General features: G+C 38.4%; 1 protein-coding gene across 1 annotated transcript in view; it reads right to left on the bottom strand.

Moving 5' to 3' along the window:
- The window catches only part of kif5ab (kinesin family member 5A, b), a 62,202-nt gene that overhangs the window by 28,678 nt on the left and 12,471 nt on the right, over nucleotides 1-21,053 (bottom strand). The window contains exons 2-11 of the mRNA XM_088423588.1: nucleotides 13,687-13,774; nucleotides 10,244-10,317; nucleotides 9,907-10,011; nucleotides 9,612-9,660; nucleotides 8,069-8,124; nucleotides 7,190-7,277; nucleotides 6,979-7,103; nucleotides 5,053-5,157; nucleotides 4,277-4,425; nucleotides 2,535-2,683 (exon numbers count right to left, since the gene is read on the bottom strand). Of these exons, the coding sequence (XP_088279714.1) occupies nucleotides 2,535-2,683; nucleotides 4,277-4,425; nucleotides 5,053-5,157; nucleotides 6,979-7,103; nucleotides 7,190-7,277; nucleotides 8,069-8,124; nucleotides 9,612-9,660; nucleotides 9,907-10,011; nucleotides 10,244-10,317; nucleotides 13,687-13,774 (988 nt within the window). The remainder of the gene's footprint in view (nucleotides 1-2,534; nucleotides 2,684-4,276; nucleotides 4,426-5,052; nucleotides 5,158-6,978; nucleotides 7,104-7,189; nucleotides 7,278-8,068; nucleotides 8,125-9,611; nucleotides 9,661-9,906; nucleotides 10,012-10,243; nucleotides 10,318-13,686; nucleotides 13,775-21,053) is intronic.

Raw genomic sequence — 21,053 nt, 5'->3', positions numbered from 1 at the left:
TCTGACTAATGTTTTGCAATTAAATATTTATAAATGTGTACAAGTGCGTGTGTGTGTTTACTGTACATGTGTATAAAAAAGAACTCAATTTGTTTTTTACTTTGAACGGCAACGAGGCTTTCAATGAACACTGAACCGCTCAGCATTCATACAATTAGCCCTGATGTCACACCAGTGTTGTCTTCCTGAGAAAGGACCCATCCAAGTCCCCATGGCAATTAAGAGACCTAATTGCTTCCTTTTGTACACCTCGCAATTTCGTATCCTTCTTTTTCTCTGTCATTGTTGTCATCAGGACCACCTTTTAAGCAGCGCTTTGCTGTGGCCTCCTTCTTTTGAGGCATATGCGTTGACTGATGTCCATCTGGACAATCGATGGGCGAGTCGCCGGCGCGAGAAGAAGCGCTCCAAGCGATCGATAGCGATGACAATACACCTTGGATGACATCTGTCGTCAACCGGCTCCCGCTGTCCGCTGGAATGCGGGATCGTCAATAAAAAGGTGACAGGTCGACTGATGACTTTTTCGAACAACGCGTTTGAGGATGGAGGTCAACGGTGGACGTGGATGATGTTTATGTGGGGAGGAGCCAAACTGCTGTCAAAATGATCCATTACGGAAATGGAAAGTGTTTCTATTCTGGAAGGGGAATGGAGAAATAGAGTGTACAGAAAGATGCTGTAGATTCTTGGATTTATTACCTCCTCCAAGAAAAGGCAGTGTTTGCTTGGACATTATTTGTTTGTGTGTTGTCCATTGACGATGTAACTCTGAGGGTGTGCAGCCTCGTAAAAACAGAACTGTATTGCATAACGGCCACAGTATAAGTGTACTTGATTATTCTGGGATAGACTCATCTCACCGGCAAGCCAGATAAAGACAAGTTGAGGTCGAGCGTCGTTCCTGTTACATTTACTAAAGCAACTTTTGATTATGATTTTATAAGCAAACAGTAATCTTACTCAAATCCAGTACAAATTTTGTCTACTCTTTCATGTCAGACACGCACTATTAAAACAGGATGGATGGATATAGCATGTAATTGACTGGCAATCGGTTCAGGGACAGCTCAAAGTCACCATAGACAACTTATAGACAAAGACCATAAAAAATGGAACTTGGCTTGTCCTTGTCACTTCCTAAAAACTCGCATGAATAATGTACAAACACGTACAACGTCGACACGCGCCAGAAGGGAGTATCGATGATGGCGCACAATTAATTTGGCACTGATTCTTTTTCGTTGGCGGTGATTAACATCGCCACGATTAAAAATGCGACGTGTGCCGCAGCTCAATTGTAGAAAGAAGGCACAGGATTAGTTTTACAACCTGGATGTTGAGCCAGCCTAACTACCATTGAAGACTTACACACTGCCATTGATTTCAAGTCAAAGGTGTTTGCGCCAGAGTGTAAATAAATAACAGCGCATACTCACTTTGACCGTTTGTTTGTGATAACATGCTGTGGGGGCAATGTAAGGAATGGCTTTTCTATAGCAGCAATTAACCTCTACAATTCTGTGGCACATAAACACAAACCTTTAAGTAACTAAACATTTCCAGCACGTTAAAGCGCCCTCCTATCCAAGGAGGTAAATTGACGCCAGCCCACGATGATTTAGTGCCTGCAGTAAATCGCTTGATGAAGCCGGATGGATCTTGTTTTGTTGTTGTTGTTGTTAATGTTTCTTTATGACAGCTACTCAAATAAATTAACTTTAGCACTGTCTTTATGTACAGTGTTTTACTGGACAGCCTGTTGTAAAAGAAAGCGTGCAGTTTCATGAAGTGCTTTAATGTGTACTATTTTAGTTAAACGAATTACAGCGGTGCCTTGAGATACAAAACAATTGCAACTCAAATCAGCAATGTCCATTCGAGAGAGGATATAGTAATGTTTTCTAGAATTTCTAAAAATGCTGGCAAAACAATTGTAAAAGTTTTTTATGAGTAAAATAGCAATCTATAACACGGTAGTTTATAAAAGAAAAAAAAAGCATGCAGTAATGACATACAGTACACGGATCGGCTGAAATTGTTTTTGTCAAACTTTTTACATTATTATGCATAGTGCCAATCATTGCTATGTGTGCATGATGATTCAACTCTTTTTTTTTTTTGGCTTATCGGTATGTCAATAATAATCGTTGCTCTTCAAAGAGGACTTAAAGTCTTAAAGTCTTAAGGATCCACGCATAACACTAAAAATTGAGCCAGCCAAAAATACTGTATAGTTTTCCTGAGCCACTTCTGGTGTTGCTGTGGATGTTAATCAATTGGGGTAATTTCATCCATGTTTGTTTTGGTTATTTCGACCCAGCTGAAGAGTTGAAAAAAGTTGCTATTTTGACAGGTTTGCTGTGTACTGAAGTTGAAGTACATATGTTTTTTTTTAAATATACAGACCCGTATCAAGGCCAAGATGATCCAGAAGGAAAATGAAGTGATTACATCTGCGGCACACAGTATCCAACCTTATACATTACGGATCAAATGTGATACTTTTTTATGCGATATGAGCTCAGTATTACCATTCCTCCAGCAGCTCAGCTCAGCCTCAAGTCTGTGCACGGTCTCCTTCAGCGACCTGTTCTTCTCCTTTTCCTTCTCATACTTCCTCTTCCACTGCTCGGCAGTGAGCTCAAGGTTCACCGTCACCGTGTTTCGAATGGTTTTCGCCCTAATTGGATGGCATAAAAAAAAGTCAGGGAAAAGGGGGTGGAGGGGAGCGAGAGCAAAAGATCAGAGAAGTACAAAAATGCAAGGATAGTCCAGCTTGAGCCGTTCAATTAAAATCCGCTTGCATGGCATTAATTAGCACGCAAATTGGCTTTTCGCCCGCCGTGTTTGACGGTGCATGCAGAGAAGGGGGGGAGGCAGATCGAGCGACCCAAAAGAATAAAGGAACGTTGCCCGTGTGAATGTGAAACAGAGCCAGTCCTACGTTCTTTCATTAATGAACATCTAGTAAATAAAGGCAAAAGTAGGAAACATCTGCAATTACAGGGGGATTATTATGGAAAATTGACTTTTTAATATTCATATACAAATAGTTGGGTCTCTAGAGTGCCCGGCCACCCGTCAAGAGTGAAATTCAGTCTTCTCTGCCTGTGTGAACATGGGGTTTTGAATTATGAATTATGATGCAATAATGAGGCTAAAAAAGATTTTTAACCATCCCCACATCAAGTTTCATTCCTCAAAACTTGATAGCTAGGATGGGTCAAGACAAATATTTTCAAGCTGTTCTGGTATCCAGTAAGCATCTCATTCGCAAATATTTGACAAAGCTTGTGTGGTTTCCGTGTTTGCCATGCACAGAGAGGCACGCAAATGGCAAACATAATTTGAAATACCACTGATGAAATCCTGCATCTATTAGTGAACATACAAATCATATTTTACTTTGTGTTCAAGAGTTACAGGGTTAACTTTTTAACCTTTGTTCATTTTGACGGAATATGTTTAGAGAACTATTCTCAGTACTATGTTCATTTGGGGGGAAAAGGGCTTTTTTTCTGGATGTGGAAAAGCATAGGATTGACTTTTTTAAACACTCCTCACCGTTTAATAAATTGTGTAAGGGCTCTTTAAATTAATGATGGCAGTGCAGAGGCAGATGACAGCTCATGTCTGGGAGGTGAGTGTCTCCATGTGAGCCAATTTAATGCTTGGAACTTGTTTGGCTAAAACTGGAAAGAAATGAAAGCCTCAAACTTGTGAAAAACTTTAAGATGAATACACACAATAATGTGTGCTAGCTTTACTGATGGCGTAACATTTAATGACTTGACTCATCCTCATGACTCCATTTTAGGTCACATAAACACACTGCCATTAAAAAATAATCATATTCAATCGCTGATTGAGGATGCCAAGGCACTAATAGTCAGCTGCACTGTCATTGTCTGATGCAGCACATGTTTCCAGTATTAGTGCATGTCGCTAATGTGGTGCATTCAACTACAGCTGAACATTTCAAAAAGTCCGTCAATGCATTAAAACACTAATAACTGCAAAAATCTAAACAATGTGGGCTTTCTAATAATCTATAATATACTAATAATATACTGCATCAAGAAGAATGATGAGGCTGCAATAACTTTTATTTTTTTAATTACCATAAATCACCAAATATAAGATGAGAGCCTCTTTTAACATCCTGCGCCATGTTGTGATGATCAGCGATTCCAAAAGCTTTGGAGGCAATCACACGCGAGCAGCATGTCAAACGGGCGGCCGAGCGAGAAGCGGCGGGGCTGTCGTCTGCTACCTTTGTCCAAACATGAGCGTGGACCTGGTCTCGACGTCGTTGTAGCTGGAGGGGGAGCAGCAGATGAACATGGTGGTGCGACAGTTGCCCCCCAGCGAGTCTTGTAAGATGCGAGTCATTTTGCTGTCACGGTATGGCACATGGGACTTCTGCACAGACGGGAGGGAGCGGATGGACGGAATCGTGTTTAAAAGAGCCGAAAGGACATTTTGCGCCATCCATCCAGTTATTTTCTGTGCTGCATTTGAATTTCACGAGCGGTTGTGGATTTTTTTAATATCTTTTTTAATCTCTTTTAATTTCTGCTCATTCAATTTGCCTAACATGTTCATGATATATTATGATATATTTTCCATTGAAAACAAAGAAACAACTGCTATCAGTGATTCACAACCACTGTGATGTGAAAACTCCGCCAACTACACTTGTACTGTACTTTAAAAATGTGGACTTATTCTCCATGTATATGCCAATAATACTTGTCATTACAGATTAAACCATTACACGTAATTTCATATATATATATATATATATATATATATATATATATATATATATATATATATATATATATATATATATATATATATATATATATATATATATACTGTATATATATATATATATATATATATATATATATATATATATATATATATATATATATATATATATATATATATATATATATATATATATATATATATATATATATATGTGTATAAGGATTCTAACGAAAAGTAGCTCTTTATCCTTTGAATGTTCTCCACACGTACCGTTCCTTCAGCCAAAGCTGAGATGACATTGCCAAGGGCCGACAAAGACTTGTTGATGTTCTTAGCCTCATCCAGAACAGTTCCTTCAGCGAGCGTCTTGCTGACCTAACAGAGATATCTGACTGTCAAATATGACATTTGTGTTGATAATAAAAGAAGAGGGTCGCATTGGTTAATTTACATTCCAGACAAAAAGCAATTGTAAGAGCTGCTTATTTTCCATCAATGACGAAGGAATTTGGCGTCGCAATAACAGAAAACATTTGAATAACAAATGTAAAGCGGTTTTAAGAATTGCTGCAGGATATTTTCTCTTTATTTAGCTTTAATTAAAAATGAAATGTCTCTTTTTGCCAAAACGTATAAACATGAGAAGGATTTCTCCTGCCAGATAATGAGGTAGACCAGTGACGAGGCAGACAAGTAGCTTTCTTCTGAATGCAGTCCAATTAATTAATATTTACATCTAATAAAAGAGCCACTTGCTCATTCCCCCCAGAGGCAACATAAAGTTGCACTGTCAGCGCTTATTTTTTACATATAGGGGTTTATTTAGGATTCCTTCACTACTTTATGAGCATAAAGGAATATGTTGAGGGGTTCAAAAAATCCAATTCTCCTTCAAAAAGTAGTCGTTTTGTCTCCAACAGCGAAAGCAATTGGATTGCTAAAAGACTGAACATGATATTGCATCACAGGGAGGCATTAGCAGCCCCCTGCTAAAAATAAGAGGCAGTCAGTCCTGGGCGTATGTGTTCGGGCAAAGGGGAAATGTTGTCATCCGTAATCCTTTTGACAGCACCGCTGAGAAGTGCCGGCTTTTCAGAGGTTAAAGTTCAGAGATGTTGTTTATTCGTGAGTTGATGCCAGAACATGCAAAATGACCTCTGACGCCACGGAGGCAACATCTTACAAATGATTTCCACTGTGAAAACATCTTTTCTCATTTGCAATTATATAGAAAATACAGCAAATAGTAAGCCTTTTCAAAGAATATGAAGCAATTTACATTGACATTACATTGAATTATTCATCGAGTCTGTGCTGAAATTGCAAGTTAGCTCCTGTGAATTTTTATGGTTGTTTATTGATTATGGTAACAGACAGGCTGTATGAGGGTCATAAATTATTAAGTGAAATACATAGTGGATCTCTTACAACTAAAACCAATATCCTTGCTCTCTTTTCGTATATATTCCAGTCTCTAAACTGCCACAGGCAAAAGTACAAGAGGTTAAAACACGTCAGGGACCTGCGAGACGGAAATGGCTTGCAAAACATCAACAAAAGTTTTGATGAAACGGGGAAAAACATTATTCTTTAATGCAAAGCACACATGATTATCATCCGCTGCCGTTTGTTTGAAGTCTACCTTAAGTTCTCCATATAATGCAGTGGTCAGATGAGACCCAAGTTGAACTGGCATCGACTCAACCCAGGCGATTTAAAAAAAATGTGAATGTGACCTCAACAGCACCATCAAGCATGTTACAGGGCACGTTGTGTTTTGAGGGTGTGTTTCTCCCAAAAGGCTAATGAACAAATCCATGTATATTCCAATCATGGCTGAAAACCTTCAAAGAGATAAAGATTGGGTGATGGATGGGTCTCCCAGACAGAGTGCCAGGATAGTAAAGGAGAAGCAGCATATTTATCTTCCAGTTTTCAATTGCCAGCCAAGAAACTTTATTCATTATTATTTGGAGAATTTCTGTCCAAAATCCCCAATGATCTACTGCGTGTAAATCTGATGACCAACTATGAAATAATGAGTCTACAAAGTTTTTTTTAATCTAAGAATTTAATTACTAACTTTCAAATACGTTTTTCCCATTCAAAAAAGTAGAGCCTGTTAATTTATTTTAAGTGAGCAACTTTCCCGTATTACATTTGTCCCCTTTGCAGACATCGTTGTCCTTATCTTACCTTCTCACTACCAGCCAGGTCCACCAGGTAGAGCTTCCCACTGAGCTTCTGTTCTGTCTCCACATTCTCCTGCTTGATGTTGATCAGGAAGATGCTGTGACTGCGTGAACTGTGTTCATTCATATCTGAGGAAGGACACCATTTGGTCACGGTGGCATTTCACGGCTTTAAATAAACATTTACTGCGTGTAACGGGACAAGTAAAACTCACTTGTGACGGCGACATGGCGGTTGACCTTGCCCTCGTCTATCACGTCCATCACCTCATCTGGACTGGTGACAAAGCGTTCGGTACAACCCTTGGGGGAAGACCAACGCAGGCAAATTTGGGTTCTCAAGAGGACACAATTAAACAAACTGAGATCGAAACATTTGAAAGGCCAAGTTAGTTTGATCACAATTTAATAGAGTATTCATTATACCGAAAGGGTCAAGTAAAGACTGCAGTAGCTACAAATTAGCAGCATTTTTCAAAGCAAACAAGTGGAATATAATAAGCGTATCAACAAAATAGAGAATGTTTTTCACCAACTGAAGAAATAAGTGTAGCAAACAAGTGACAAAAACAAAAAGGGTAAACATTTTCAAAGAAAATATGAATATTCCTGACATGTTTTTTTTTCACTGATAAAATCAGAGGATAAATGAAAGTAGCAAGAGTCAAGGCACATAGGGATATTTTCGCCGTACGTTGTCATCGCAACCAAATGTGATGTTGTACTGTACACGTAGAAAAAAGACAAAAGCTAAAGCTGTAAGAAACCACTGAAGGCATTTTGAAGGCAGATAAATCTAATATTCTTCAGTACCCTGACTTCAACCCAATAGAACACATTTTTCAATCACCTACATACAAACAAAAAACAATAACCGAGGATGTTTTTGGAAGGCAAAACAAATTAATCATTTGCAATGGCTGATTAGGGGACCAAATCCCAAACCAATTGAGTATGTTTTTCACTCATCGAAGACAAATGGTAGGCAGTAAGTGGCACGAACTTTTAAAGGATGACTTTTTGAAGGAAAGTATGTAAGAATATGATGGTGGATGAAATCAAACCCACATTTGAGTGAGTGGAGGGTGACTCACCTTGACATAAGGGACTCTGTATTTGTCTTCGTGCACTGACAGATTGGTTTTGGTCACTGCAGAGAAGTGGGATGAAAGAGCGCAATGTCATTGAATTGCATTCTTCAAACATGGACCGCATGCAATTTACACAGGGTGGACAAAATAATAGGGACACCTATACAAGCGCTAATTCAAATTCAAAATGCGTTCACGGTATAATACGTCTACAATTGTGGTTGTAGTTTTTACTGCGCTGCTTCTTAGTGAGACTGATTCAGTGTGCGTTCTTGTTAGTAGTGGGAGTATGGCTCTCCTTGTTAACTTTTTTTTTGTAGGGGTGCAATTCACAAGAGGTTAAGTGGTGTCGCACTCATTTCCACACATTCCTGGTTCACATTCCTCACTCGTAATTACATTTTGCAGCACAATGATGTTCGCATCAGCCTGTGTTTGTGTGAAGATTGTAAATTCATCATTTGGGTGCCACTTCTTTTTAAATGGTCCTTAACTGCTCCTCCGCATACTGATTGGAATTTCCATCCAAAAATCATAGTCTGTCTGAGCCTCCATCAGATGGAAATGAAAAGCAGTGATGCCTTGAAGTTCCATCCATCCAATATTTACAGCGCTGGCCCTGATTAAATAGTGGGCTACTTGGAGGACATTTCAAGCCAACTTTTGACGAAACAAATGAGTTACGCGTTCATTCCTACAATCTATTTAGAACAGGGCTTCAACTTTTCTGAAGAGGGGCGTTATTTCTCATTGGTGCTACTGGGGCTACATAGGATCAAAAATATTACTTTGGATAGAAACAAAATGTATGTTTTTCACAATATATTCATCGATGGACTAAAGAACTCATCTTTACATTAAAAAATAGCACAAATCAACGTTAAAGGATGAGAACTCATTTTGTACCCCCCCCCCCCCACACACACACAAACACACACACACAGAAATCTTCTATATTTCTAATATTATTGAGGTTCTATGTTTGTCCTGCATATCACTGCAAATCACAAAATTATATTAGGCCTACTCATGTTGCAGTGTAACACCAGATGTAAATGCAAAAATAATACTTGCCATCTATGTGATACTAAAACTACAGTAAATGCGTGTTCGTGCTTCAGCAAGCTCCAGTTTGCTTTTTTTTTAATGTTTTGGAGTTTTAATCTATTTTTAGGGATTTTTTTTGTATGCTTAGTCACATTTTTGTCGTAAAATTGACATAAAAGTGTATCAGCATTTTTTAAGTCTTTTGTATTTAAAAATAAAAATAAATATATATCAAAACTTTGCTCCTAATTTGGTCGAGGGTGGATCCCCATTTTCTAGCCACAATTTATCATGACAAGCCATATAAAAATGATTGGCTGAATGGTAATCTGCTATTGCACAGTTAAAACATGTTTTTATAATGGATAAGGATAGAAAAATGTAACGACTGTATTTCCTCTTGATGGTCAATGATGGAATAATTGTATATATGTATATATATATTATATAAAAACACTTTAATTTCAATATTTTTAATATTTTTAAAGTTACCACACACCATCCAACAGGTCACGAATCTTATCCATGTAGATCTCAAAGTAGGATACCTGCAGGGACACAAAAAACAAAGAAAAAACATTGGCAATTGATACATGCACACGGAAGTGGGATTCATCTGTTCTGCAGCAACCTTATCCCCCAGCGTAACAAATACTTGGGGATTACTGCACTCTAAACATGGTGATTTATTGATGCTTGGCTGACTAACCCACAGCCGGATTATTACATCACAGGTCCGAGCACATATTGTACTGTTTGTGTAACAGAGAACAGTCCTTCTCGTCGAAACCAACCTTGATGTGAAATTCTAGGTTCTCGTCCATGGCGAATATGTGTTCGAAAATGTCCTCCGCGATCCGGGGGATGATGCCCATCCCCTGGGGATCGTGAAGGTTTCCCTGAAAGAGATGAGATGTGAATGAGGAGGAGCTGAAATGGGGTGGGGGGTGCTTTCAATTGCTTCCCATTGGGACTCGAAAAAGTGTCTCCCCCGCAGAGTCCCGGGGAAGCGAGATGTGATGGAAGCAGCCTTACAGTTAGCTTTAGTCATTTAAAAAAAAAAAAAAAAGTCTCCTATTTGCTGCCCCCAAGGGCTCTCACTTTTGAATTATTCATGAGCTGCTACTGTACCTCCATGGTGTGAGTCTTTCCTGAGGCTGTCTGGCCGTAGGCGAAGATGGTCCCGTTGTATCCACCCAGTACATCTAAGAGAGGGAGATCAGAGGCGCGTGAAAGTGGGAAAACTGAACAAGAGAAGAACTGGTGATGTAGGAAACTTAAAAACATGGAAAAACTTAGATGATATCCTGCAAGAAATCAGTTAATGGAGTGTCCAAGGATTAATTAAGGATGCTTGTTTAGCTGTTGTTGTGTTTCAGGACCTTTTTCGAACAATGGAGGGCCTGGGTGATTATTTTTAAGCATTGTGGGATTAATTCTAGACACAGGGACACCATTATGAATGATGTTATGCGCAGGACTTCAAATAAGCAAGCAACGAAAATGTAATGAGGTCCGATACTAGCCCCATACAATGTTACAACTTGATCTGATGAGATTTGGACACATTAAAAGGGATTTTTAAAATATTTATGTCACTCAAATCTGGATCAAATTTGGATTAAGCCTGGTTTGACATTCCCCATCATCCGATCCTACATGCACAAAGAATACAGAGCTTGGAGGGTGATTTAATGAATATATTTGACGACGCAGGGTCAAAAAAAAGGTCATGGTAATAAAATGTCCTGTCAAACAATGCATGGCCTCCAGCATGTATACAGCGGTGAAAACCACCCAACCGCCTGTCTAAAACTTTTACAATACGGTATAGCAATTAGCAAGGCACAATGACGTGCCTCAAAATGTTCCTAATAAATCCCAGTGGTAATAGACTAACAGTCAAAGACGAGTCAAAGAAGAGGAAGGAAAAAGTAGAAGAAGAAAAAGAAGATCACCTTGAACTGCGTAGTTAGCCTACCAGAGACTACTCAGATTTTTTTCCTCACTAACATTTTTCATCATTTTTACTCTTTCATCATCTATTCGTTCAAAAAAAATCAATAGATATTTTTACCATTTCGAGATTCATATTTAAAATGTGTGTGTGTGTGTGTGTGTGTGGGTGGGTGGGGGGGGGGGGCTGTCAAGAGTGACATACTACATATATTGTGTGTGCGTATACATAAATAAAATAATAAAATGATATATATATATAAATTATATATATACAAATCAAGGGCAACGCAGTCTTGATAGTTTTGCAAACTCATGCAAATCTATAGTTTTAACTACAAATCATTTGCAATTGAATGGAATCTAATCTGAGTCGAATCGTAGCCCCAAAAATTGGAATCAAATCAAATTGTGAGACAATCAAGAATATACGGCGTGGATAAGAGATCGTTTTTTTTTTTCGTTTTTTTTTTTTCAATTAATTCGATTTTTTTTGTGGACCATTTTAGAAATAATAAAATCAACATTTTCCTTCCTTGTTTAGAGTGTCGTATTGAGGCCTGAGGGCTGGAAAAATGCATTGTTAACTGACGAATTGACTAGCTCACAACAACAAATAACTCAACTAGCCGACTGACTCACTAACTTGTGAAGAAATTATATAAGACCCTGAAAGAGATGCAAAGATCTCACTTCAAACACAACAGTGTCGATGCTAAATCCTTCAACTCACATTTTCTGACTTTTATACTCCAGTCGTGTTTGCCTTTTCATTTTATCTTACCCGAAACGCTTTAGAATTAATGTAACTTGACAAAGCAATCCCTTCCTCACTCCGTCTGCTTAAATGGAGCCCCGCTTGATGCGAACGTGGCACAAAAAATGCGAACTTGAAGGTGGAAAATAAAAGAGGCAGTTTGTCGGGGGAAGGTGACAGATGAAAGACCGTCATTGATAATAGCTGACTACGATCAACGCCGTGTTCCTTCGGGAACGTGCGTCACTGAAATTGTTTTCTCATTACATCGTTTTGGAAGAAGCTGTTCATTCCCGCAGCTAGAAGAAAGGATTCCGGAACTCAGTGAAGCGCAAAACTCTGCTAAGGCAGAGCGGCTAGAATAATGTCAGTCTCCCTCGTTTAATTGAAAAATGAAACTAAATTACAGTACTGGTCTCCTGCAGACAGGGGGGGCGATCATGTCTTGGAGAACGCATGAGGGTTCACTCAGCAGATATCTTTCAACATAAAATGGAAGGAGGCACTACAATGTAAATAGAGATTGATGAATATTTAATACATCACATATATGACCCAGTGACGAGCTGACAGTAAGTAATGACTAACAATTAAACTAAATGACTAATTGACTGAGACTGACCAACTGGCTGACAGTCTAACTCACTGACTAATTAACCGAGTAAATTAATAAATTAATAATTGGATTGCATCTGCTAGGATTGGAGTATGAATTGATCACCGGACAAACTGTTTAATAACTAAGCTTTCACTAACAAACTGGCTGGTTGACTAAGCGACTTCTCATCTGACTAAACGGCAGATTAACAGCCTAGTTAACTAATAAACCTAATTAGTCCTTACTAACTCACCTAAACTTGATGACTGATGGGTTAACTGACTAACTCACTGAATAACTGACTACGTTACCAAATTAAAAATTGGATTGCAGGTGATAGAATTGGAATATGCATTGACGACTTGACTGAGAAGTAAAATGACATACTAAGTTCCCGACTAATACGTTACTCACTAGTACTTATTGACTAATAAGCTACCTTGTTAATTCACTAACTAATTGACTGACAAATAAATTGTCTGATGACTGATGGACTCACATGGTGGCTAACTAATATGCATGCTGACTAATTTAGGGTTAGGGTTACTAACTGCAGGGCTTAATGCTCAATTCCGATTTTTTTTTTGTAAAATCCGATTTTTCGTGAGTTCGTTCACATTTCCAAATAAATGAGACCTGTGGGAAAACGCCAAACGGCTCAATACTGCCCTGCATGTGCAGTGGGCACCATGATGCCATACACAGCGCTTAACATTTGCATTTACGGGAGTCTTACTGGAGCCGTTCAGACTGGTCGCATGTCAAATATGTATCGCATTTAGTACCACATAGGCCTTAGTCGAGGGTCACACTGAAGTGACTCAGCTCAGATTTTTTTCCTCCTATCCAACCTGTATCTGATCTTTTGATGTCAGTGTGAAAGATACATATCTGATTTCGTTCAAATGTTAAAAAGGCCACTTGGGCATGTGCTGGCGGGGTCTTCTGAAGGAGCAAGCAGACTGAGTTACAGCTGCATATGCGGCGAGCATTGGAAGCTCAGCAGGGTTTCACAAACCTCGCGATCGTGGTGGGAAGATCTACGCAAATGAGCGTGTTCAATGTGGGAACTTTTTTTTTCTTCCATTTTGCCAACAAAGCTTTAGCTGAAGCTAGACTGCACAAGCTATTTTGAAATTGTATGCGATAGTTAAGAAAAACGGCGCTTTTCACATACATTTTCAAACAAGCGGCCGAGCACATAGATATCAATGTATAGCTGCTTCCCTCCGAGCAGAAGAACGTGGCTTTTCGGACACTCACCTTTGACAATGTGCTTGGCACAAGTATTGTAGACCTGCTCCTGGGTGGAATTCGTGGGGAACACCTGGTCAAACACATAGCACCTCCCCTGTGAAAGACAGGCACACAATATTTGTTGTTCAAAAAGAAGAGGTCGACCCCATCATCAGCCGTCATCAATAAAAGATGTTTCTATAAAAACTGTCAGCATATAAATATTGCCTCTGCGCTCTGCAGACATGCTTTATGGTGGATATATCCTGTGGCATCTACACACACATGCATCATCACAGTGTGCTTGTGTGTCTTTTTCCTTTATTGCAGTGAATTGTGGGTCCACACAGAGCGAGAAGGCATGGAGGTGAAGCCTTTAGAAGCAGCATTCAAAGACTTGCTGAGCCAAGTCAAGCGAGGAGGACAAATAGTGTCACGAGGATGGGAAACGCATGCAACCAAACAAACTATGCGGATCAAAACAAGTCTCTTGTATGTCAAAAGCCACTGAAGCATTCGTATTAAAAACAGACTGTATCTAAATCTTACTAAAGATCTTATTAAAAATTATCATTACTGACAAACTGACTAACTCAGCACTTGACTTCCTGACTGAGTGACTAACACCAAATAAATAAAATTATTATTTACTAATAAATCAACCAACGGACTTACTAAACTACTGAATCTTTGATCAACTAATAAACTACAAAAAAGACTGACTTAGAAACTAGATAGCCGTATTTTCCGCACTATAAGGCGCACCGGATTATAAGACGCACCCTCAATTAATGACATATTTTAAAACTTTTTCCACATAAAAGGCACACCGGATTATAAGGCGCACCCTCAATTAATGACATATTTTAAAACTTTTTCAATCACAATATAGTAATACTCAAAGTAATAACAAAAATAACTCAAATAATAAGTCTAAAGTCTCACTGTCAATACGAGCAAACTTTTTCAACTGTAAACACACCAAAGAAACAGGTAAAGCTTATTTTATCAGTTCATTCCCCATCTACGGATCCCAATCTCAATATTAATCCATATATAAGGCGCACCTGATTATAAGGCGCACCATCAGCTTTTAAAAAAAATGAAGGCTTTTAGGTGCGCCTTATCGTGCGGAAAATATGGTAATCAACCAACTGATCAACTGACTTGCCAACTTTGACTGTGTATGTAAATCTTGATCTGACAAAATGACGGACTGCACGTAACCAGTCACAAGGAAAATGCAAAGGCTTTCATCCAAAAGATGAATAACTGTGATGTGAATGGAGCACACGTGACGCACAGTATACTGTATACTGCAGTGCACATACATTGACTCTTTACTGGCATAGTGATTTTCAAAATGAGCAGGGAGTGTCTATAGAAATAAAATTACTTCCGTCTTTTTCAAGGTGTTAATGAGGGAATGCCCCCCCATAGTTAAAGCAAATCCCCAACGTAATCCTAACAATTATATTGGCCATTGAATCATAACTATATGCTGCCACTCATCCAGTGTAGATTCATTTAGGCATGTACTGTACATCCCCAGTTGTTCCATCTTTTTCAGTTACATAATCTGTCACATAAAGATGCATTTCGATGCGCTTTCTATAAAGGCCATACAATCCACAGGGACGCTGTGAGCCACGATTACATCCTTTGAGATAAAGCGCACACTAAATAATCCCCCGCAGTAGTTCGACAGAGGGGCTCTGCTGCTTTTTTTTTTTTTTTCCTCCCAGCAAAGCAGTTGACACAAAGCGGCATTTGGACACCCGGTCTCACTTGTAATTATACCATATTAGTAATATTTTGCCTTTTCAACCACGAAAATATTTATCAAATCTGTCACAAGAGATTTTTGAGTGATTTCCAAATAAGTTGCCCCCAAATATTACAGTTTAATCCCCTTATTATACCATCAAATATAAATTACCCCCAATATTACAACTGACATTTTAATCCCCCTGATTATATTTTCAAATACGTTCCTGCCTGCCAAGAGAATCCTTTTCGCTTATCACTAGGCGATTTTATATTGACTCTGGCAAACCTTCAGCAAACGGACCCTCTCAATGCTGTTTTATACTTAATCTTACAAATTCTCTTTTTCCCCACACTGCTGCTGAAGCCGTGAGGTTCTGTTTGCCATCCTTTCAATATCGCCCGCCATTCCCCGAAGAGCCACTTGGCTGCTTCGGTTGCATGACGCTTCCTGCTTTCAAGGTTCCGCTCGATAGATATCACTTACTTCTTGCCTACGCTACGGCTTTACAACCGCAGTAGTAAACATATTGAATTAATACATCAACATTGAGCATATTTGTCTCTGCGCATGCACATACATCTCTTCGTGTTGGTTTGGTTTGGGACTAATCTATGAAATTTCCTGAAGAACTGCTGACACTAAGCATTAGTAGAGAGAGGGGGAAAAAAAGGTAATTTGTTCTACTCAGCTGAATGAGTTAGAGTGGGAGCAGCATAACACAATGACCTCCCACTTTACAGCTGCCGCGTTGCATAAAGGGATTTGATGCTTGTGAGAGGGAGGAGACGGCTTTTCCTTACAACATTTGTACAATCAAATGTTGTATTTAAAACACTCCACTTAGAAAGATTTTTTTGGCCTACATTTCCTTTCAGAATCGTTTAATTTAACAACAGTGGGCGGTTTATGAGCATGAATGGCCTTTTTATGACCGTGCCACAGTATTTCAATCAGATCCATATCTGGACAATAAGGCCACTTCAAAATCTTCTTTTGTCTTTCGTTAGCTATTAGGATTGGATTTGTTTTTACCGTTGTTGCGATGGAGTACCCGAATGTGGTCCGGCTGGAGTTCACATATTGATGGAAAATATTCTCCCTCGGGATTTTTAAGTAAAGAGCTGTATTAAAACCTCAATCGATCACAGCATTTTTGTCCAGGTCCTGAATTAGTGAAGCAACCCCAGACCATCACAAAATCAAAACCATGTTTGACTGCTTTTATGTTCTTTTTACAAAATGTTCTTATAACATATCTATATCATCTTAACAAGAAACACACCAAACAAAAAGCTCAACTGTGGTTTTTCATTCCAAAACTACTGGGAAGCATCTCAAGTAAGATGAGCCTGTATGTTATTTTTGGTCAGCGGTGATTTTCATCATGGAACTCTGCCATGGATGTTATTGTATTTTGGTCCTAATTCCTCCTCATTATTGAATCATGAACAATAATCTTAGACAAGAAAGTTAGCAGTTCTTTCAATGCTATCCTGGGTTTCTTTTAGGAGTGACATAATTTTAATAAATTCATTTCAATCACAGTTTCAACATTTTTTTGACTTGCATTAATCTTGTTTTTATTCTCTACATTTTTGCTTTGTGTGAAGGATGATGTGAAAATAAAGGATCACAAGAAAGTTTTCGTTCCGATGAATGGTACATATAACTTTTTGGCATCTTTGATAAATGTAGAGCTTATTTACCACAGAAGCAGGTCAAGTTTAGCCTACCACATAAATGCAAAGCACCCAGCTGCAATTGCAGCCACAGCTTGGGATAGCAACAAAAATCTACTCTAATGCAAGACATAGCAAAGCCATTTGCCAAACTAAACTCCAGAGTGGACAAGACGGACAATGTTATATTTTAATTTTAATGCTTTCTTATTATTTGGCGATTGACCAAAGATGGTTAAAACAAAAGGTTGCAGCCAGCAGTGGGACTAGTCCCAAATACTACAGTAATTGGTTAAAGTCAGTTAAAGTAAATAAATGACTGAAGTCACTTTTTTATTGTTGTGTATCAATCTTACGATCAAGCACAACCAACCTTCTATCCATCCATCCATCCATCCATTATCGTAAAAGCTTATCATCACAAGGGTCGCTGGAGCCTATCACAGCCATCTTTGGCCAGTGGGCAGGTTACACCCTGAACTGGTTGCCAGCCAATCACAGGGCACAAAAACACAACCATTCATACTTACAAACGCACCTAAATATAATTTAGAATTGCCAATATACCTACCATACACATTTTACACAACACACAATAATACAATGTATCTAAATTTTGAAAAATTTAAAAATCTGAATTAATCTTCACATTTTTTTAACGCTCCTGATAGCACAGTGTGATTGTGACCTCTTGGGTGAGTCGTCACCGTGCTTTTGGGGTAATTTATTTAGGCTGGTCACTCCTGGGAAGGTTCACTACTGTTCCATGATTTCTCAATTTGTGGATAATGGCCCTTGCTGGAGTCGTAAAGCTTTTGGAATGACTTTGTTACCCTTTTCAGAGTGATAGATGTCAATTGCTGTCATCTGTTCATTTTCTTTGAGCTATGCAATTTGGTTTCAGCTGCTTGTGAACCTTTGGCCAACTTTTTTGTCAAACAGGTGCCGTTTAGGCGATTTCTTGATCGAACACATCTGGAGTTAATCGGGCTTAAGCGTGTAATGAGCTGGAAAAAGTAATTATGCACAATACATTAAATATTTTTTGATGATCCTTAATATTCATATGGGGAAACTATGCAAAGAAAGTGAGGGACGTCTACTTTTTCATGGCACTGTGTAAACTAAAACTGGCAACAAGATCTAGTGCATGAGTTACGGAAAAATAGACGTGGAATTTATATGGAGAAGTTCAGATAAACAGAAAGCACGGTGTCAAACGCCCACATGGGCCAACGATCTGCTGTTGTCTGCCGCAAGACACGTAAGATAGTTACAGGACGAGCGAGAAAAGAAAACCACAGTAGAGATGCTTGATGTGAGGAAAAATATTGAAAATAAGAGAGACTAAGCAAGAATTCATGAGAAATATTATATGATACATGACAAAAAACATGTTAACATGTGCCATGAATAAATCGACATAATACGGCATGGGAAAAGACGAGATAAGTGATGAAACATGAAGCGCTACACATCAATTTTGACACATGAGACGTTGTGAGTAAGTGGTGTGTGACACAAGAAACAGCCGTGTAACATTTTCTCAGAAATTAACCGAATGTCTAAATATGGCTCAGGAATTAATGAGGATCACCCTCCTCTTCAACTGCAGTTTTAAGAAACCACAGCCTACTGGTTCTATTTTTTTTTTTTGCATAATCTTACTGAAGTCATTTGCTTGGGGGGGTGAGTCCCATGTGAGAGGAATAATCAATACAATTAAAGAGCATGTCGCTGCCAAAAAAGAAAATGCAAGCGATTGAGGATTTATCAAGCTGAAGGAATGTGTTTAAATAGAGGGAGGTAGAACACAGCACTTGAGATAGTCTTATTTGGATTGCTTCTTACTTGAATTGAAGGCAGCACAGGTACTAATAAGCAGTGTTGGGAGTAATGCATTAAAAAAGTAATGTCATTACTGTAATGCATTACTTTTAATGAGTAATATAAAAGTAATGCAATAGTAGTGTAATGCATTACGTTTCAAATACAGTCATATTTCAACGTAACTAATTACTTTGAAAAGCCAGAAATAAGTAAAAAAATAACACATTACAGTTTTGAAGTAACTTGGCCAACACTGCTTATATTTCTATTTAAGTCCCAACCTACAGCTGCCCAACTAGGGGCATCATTGATCAGAGAAGCCAATCGGTAAAACAGCACTACGTGAGTTCACTGATAAAACATGAGACGTGGGAAACAGGAGAAATGAAACAGAAGATAGGAGATCCAAACAAAGAGAAATGAGTCATGGAACATAAAACATAAAGTGAGAAACAGGAGACATAATAGAGAGATAGATGTGAGGCATGTGTAATAAGTTGAAACATGAAAAATGAGATGGTTTGTAAATGGTTTGTATTCTTCATGTTTTTGGGGAAATCATCGTTTACAAAATGCATCTTGGGTTGTCTCATTGGGATATTAAAATTGGTTTGATGAAATGAAACCAGCGATTAAAAAAAAAAACAAAAGTCAGGAAGTAGCAAATACTTTTTTCATAACACTGGAAATAATTACCAAATCATCCATAATAATTCTTGATAATTTCATAATTGATCATCGATCAATTCAGTGCTGTATTGCATTTCTAAATGTATCCCCAATAAAATCACAGTAAAGTTAAAATGTATATTATAATATAGCTGTAACTTAGCCAATTAAAAATAAACTAATCAGAATCTGCTTACATGTTATTTTCCATCTGCGCAAGTCACAAAAGGTCACTTATCCAGAAAAGTCCAACACATCATTTTCAACTGGTGACAAATTACCCAAGATTGAAATGTCACTTACAGGAAGCACACACATACACACACATGCACACGCACTCGCACACACATACACGCACTACATACTGACAAAGGGGACAATAATACCCAGCACCGCCTGCGGATATGTAAAAGATTATTATGGCGCTGCAGTAATAAAAGCTCGAACAAAAATATTGGGACCTAAACTCCTTAGCAGGCTTAGTAAAAATCATTATGCGTGTGCTTTACTTATTTTGGCAAACACGCTTATTTTGGTTGGACTCTGATTCTCTCACCAAAGTCTTTGAAGAAAGGCCCCAGGAAACGCAGGATGCTAAATTCGACTTTGGTATAGACAAAAGAAAAAATATAAATGAAAGAGGAATGAGTATCCTGAAATGGACTTCTACTTCACCATATGAGGAACGTCCCTTTCCACTTTCCTCGAGACATATTGCTGAATATTTGAAAGGCTGAGCTATGCCAGATAAAAAGATTAAGCCGCCCACACATGCTGAGGCAGACGAGGAGGCCGCAATTTAAGCTCACTGGCTCGTCTCCTTTTCTTGACCGACTGCTGCTTTGTTTCACTTAGTCACTATTGTGTGTGTGTGTGTATTTTATATATATATATATTATATATATATATATATATATATATATATATATATATATATATATATATATATATATATATATATATAGTATAAGCTTTTAGTCACATCAGGCAACATCATTACCAGCTCTCCTCATTAGAACTGCAAGTCAAGTCAAAGTGTGTTAGCAGAACATTCCTTTTTTTCCCCTAATTCACTCCTTTGAGAGGCCCAATGAAGCACAGTTGACTGGCAAACAGCCTTCAGGGCAGAGTGCGTAGAAGTGGTGATGCATGGTACGAGAGAAAACGCACTGGTGTTGAACCCTCTTGGAATCCTCGTGTTTGTTATTAATCATCGAATGAAAGAATGAAAATTGAAGTGAAAAACAATATGCGCCCACATCATTAACAGTGGCAATCACAGTCCATCAGCATCATATTAATGTCAGCACAAAAACTGGTCAGTGGCCGAAAAAGGTGAAGGAAACCGTGCTGAAAAACACCCCAAAAAAACACAATCCCATTAGCGGTTCGAACCTTGACAACTTTCGACTACAAAAATTATTTAGTCACTCAACCCTTAGACA

This window comes from Hippichthys cyanospilos, chromosome 9, assembly GCF_059441005.1.
Source record: "Hippichthys cyanospilos isolate Australia breed blue-spotted pipefish chromosome 9, RoL_Hcya_1.0, whole genome shotgun sequence".
In the NCBI taxonomy this organism is placed as follows: domain Eukaryota; kingdom Metazoa; phylum Chordata; class Actinopteri; order Syngnathiformes; family Syngnathidae; genus Hippichthys; species Hippichthys cyanospilos.
This window is presented reverse-complemented; position numbering and strand designations above follow the sequence as displayed.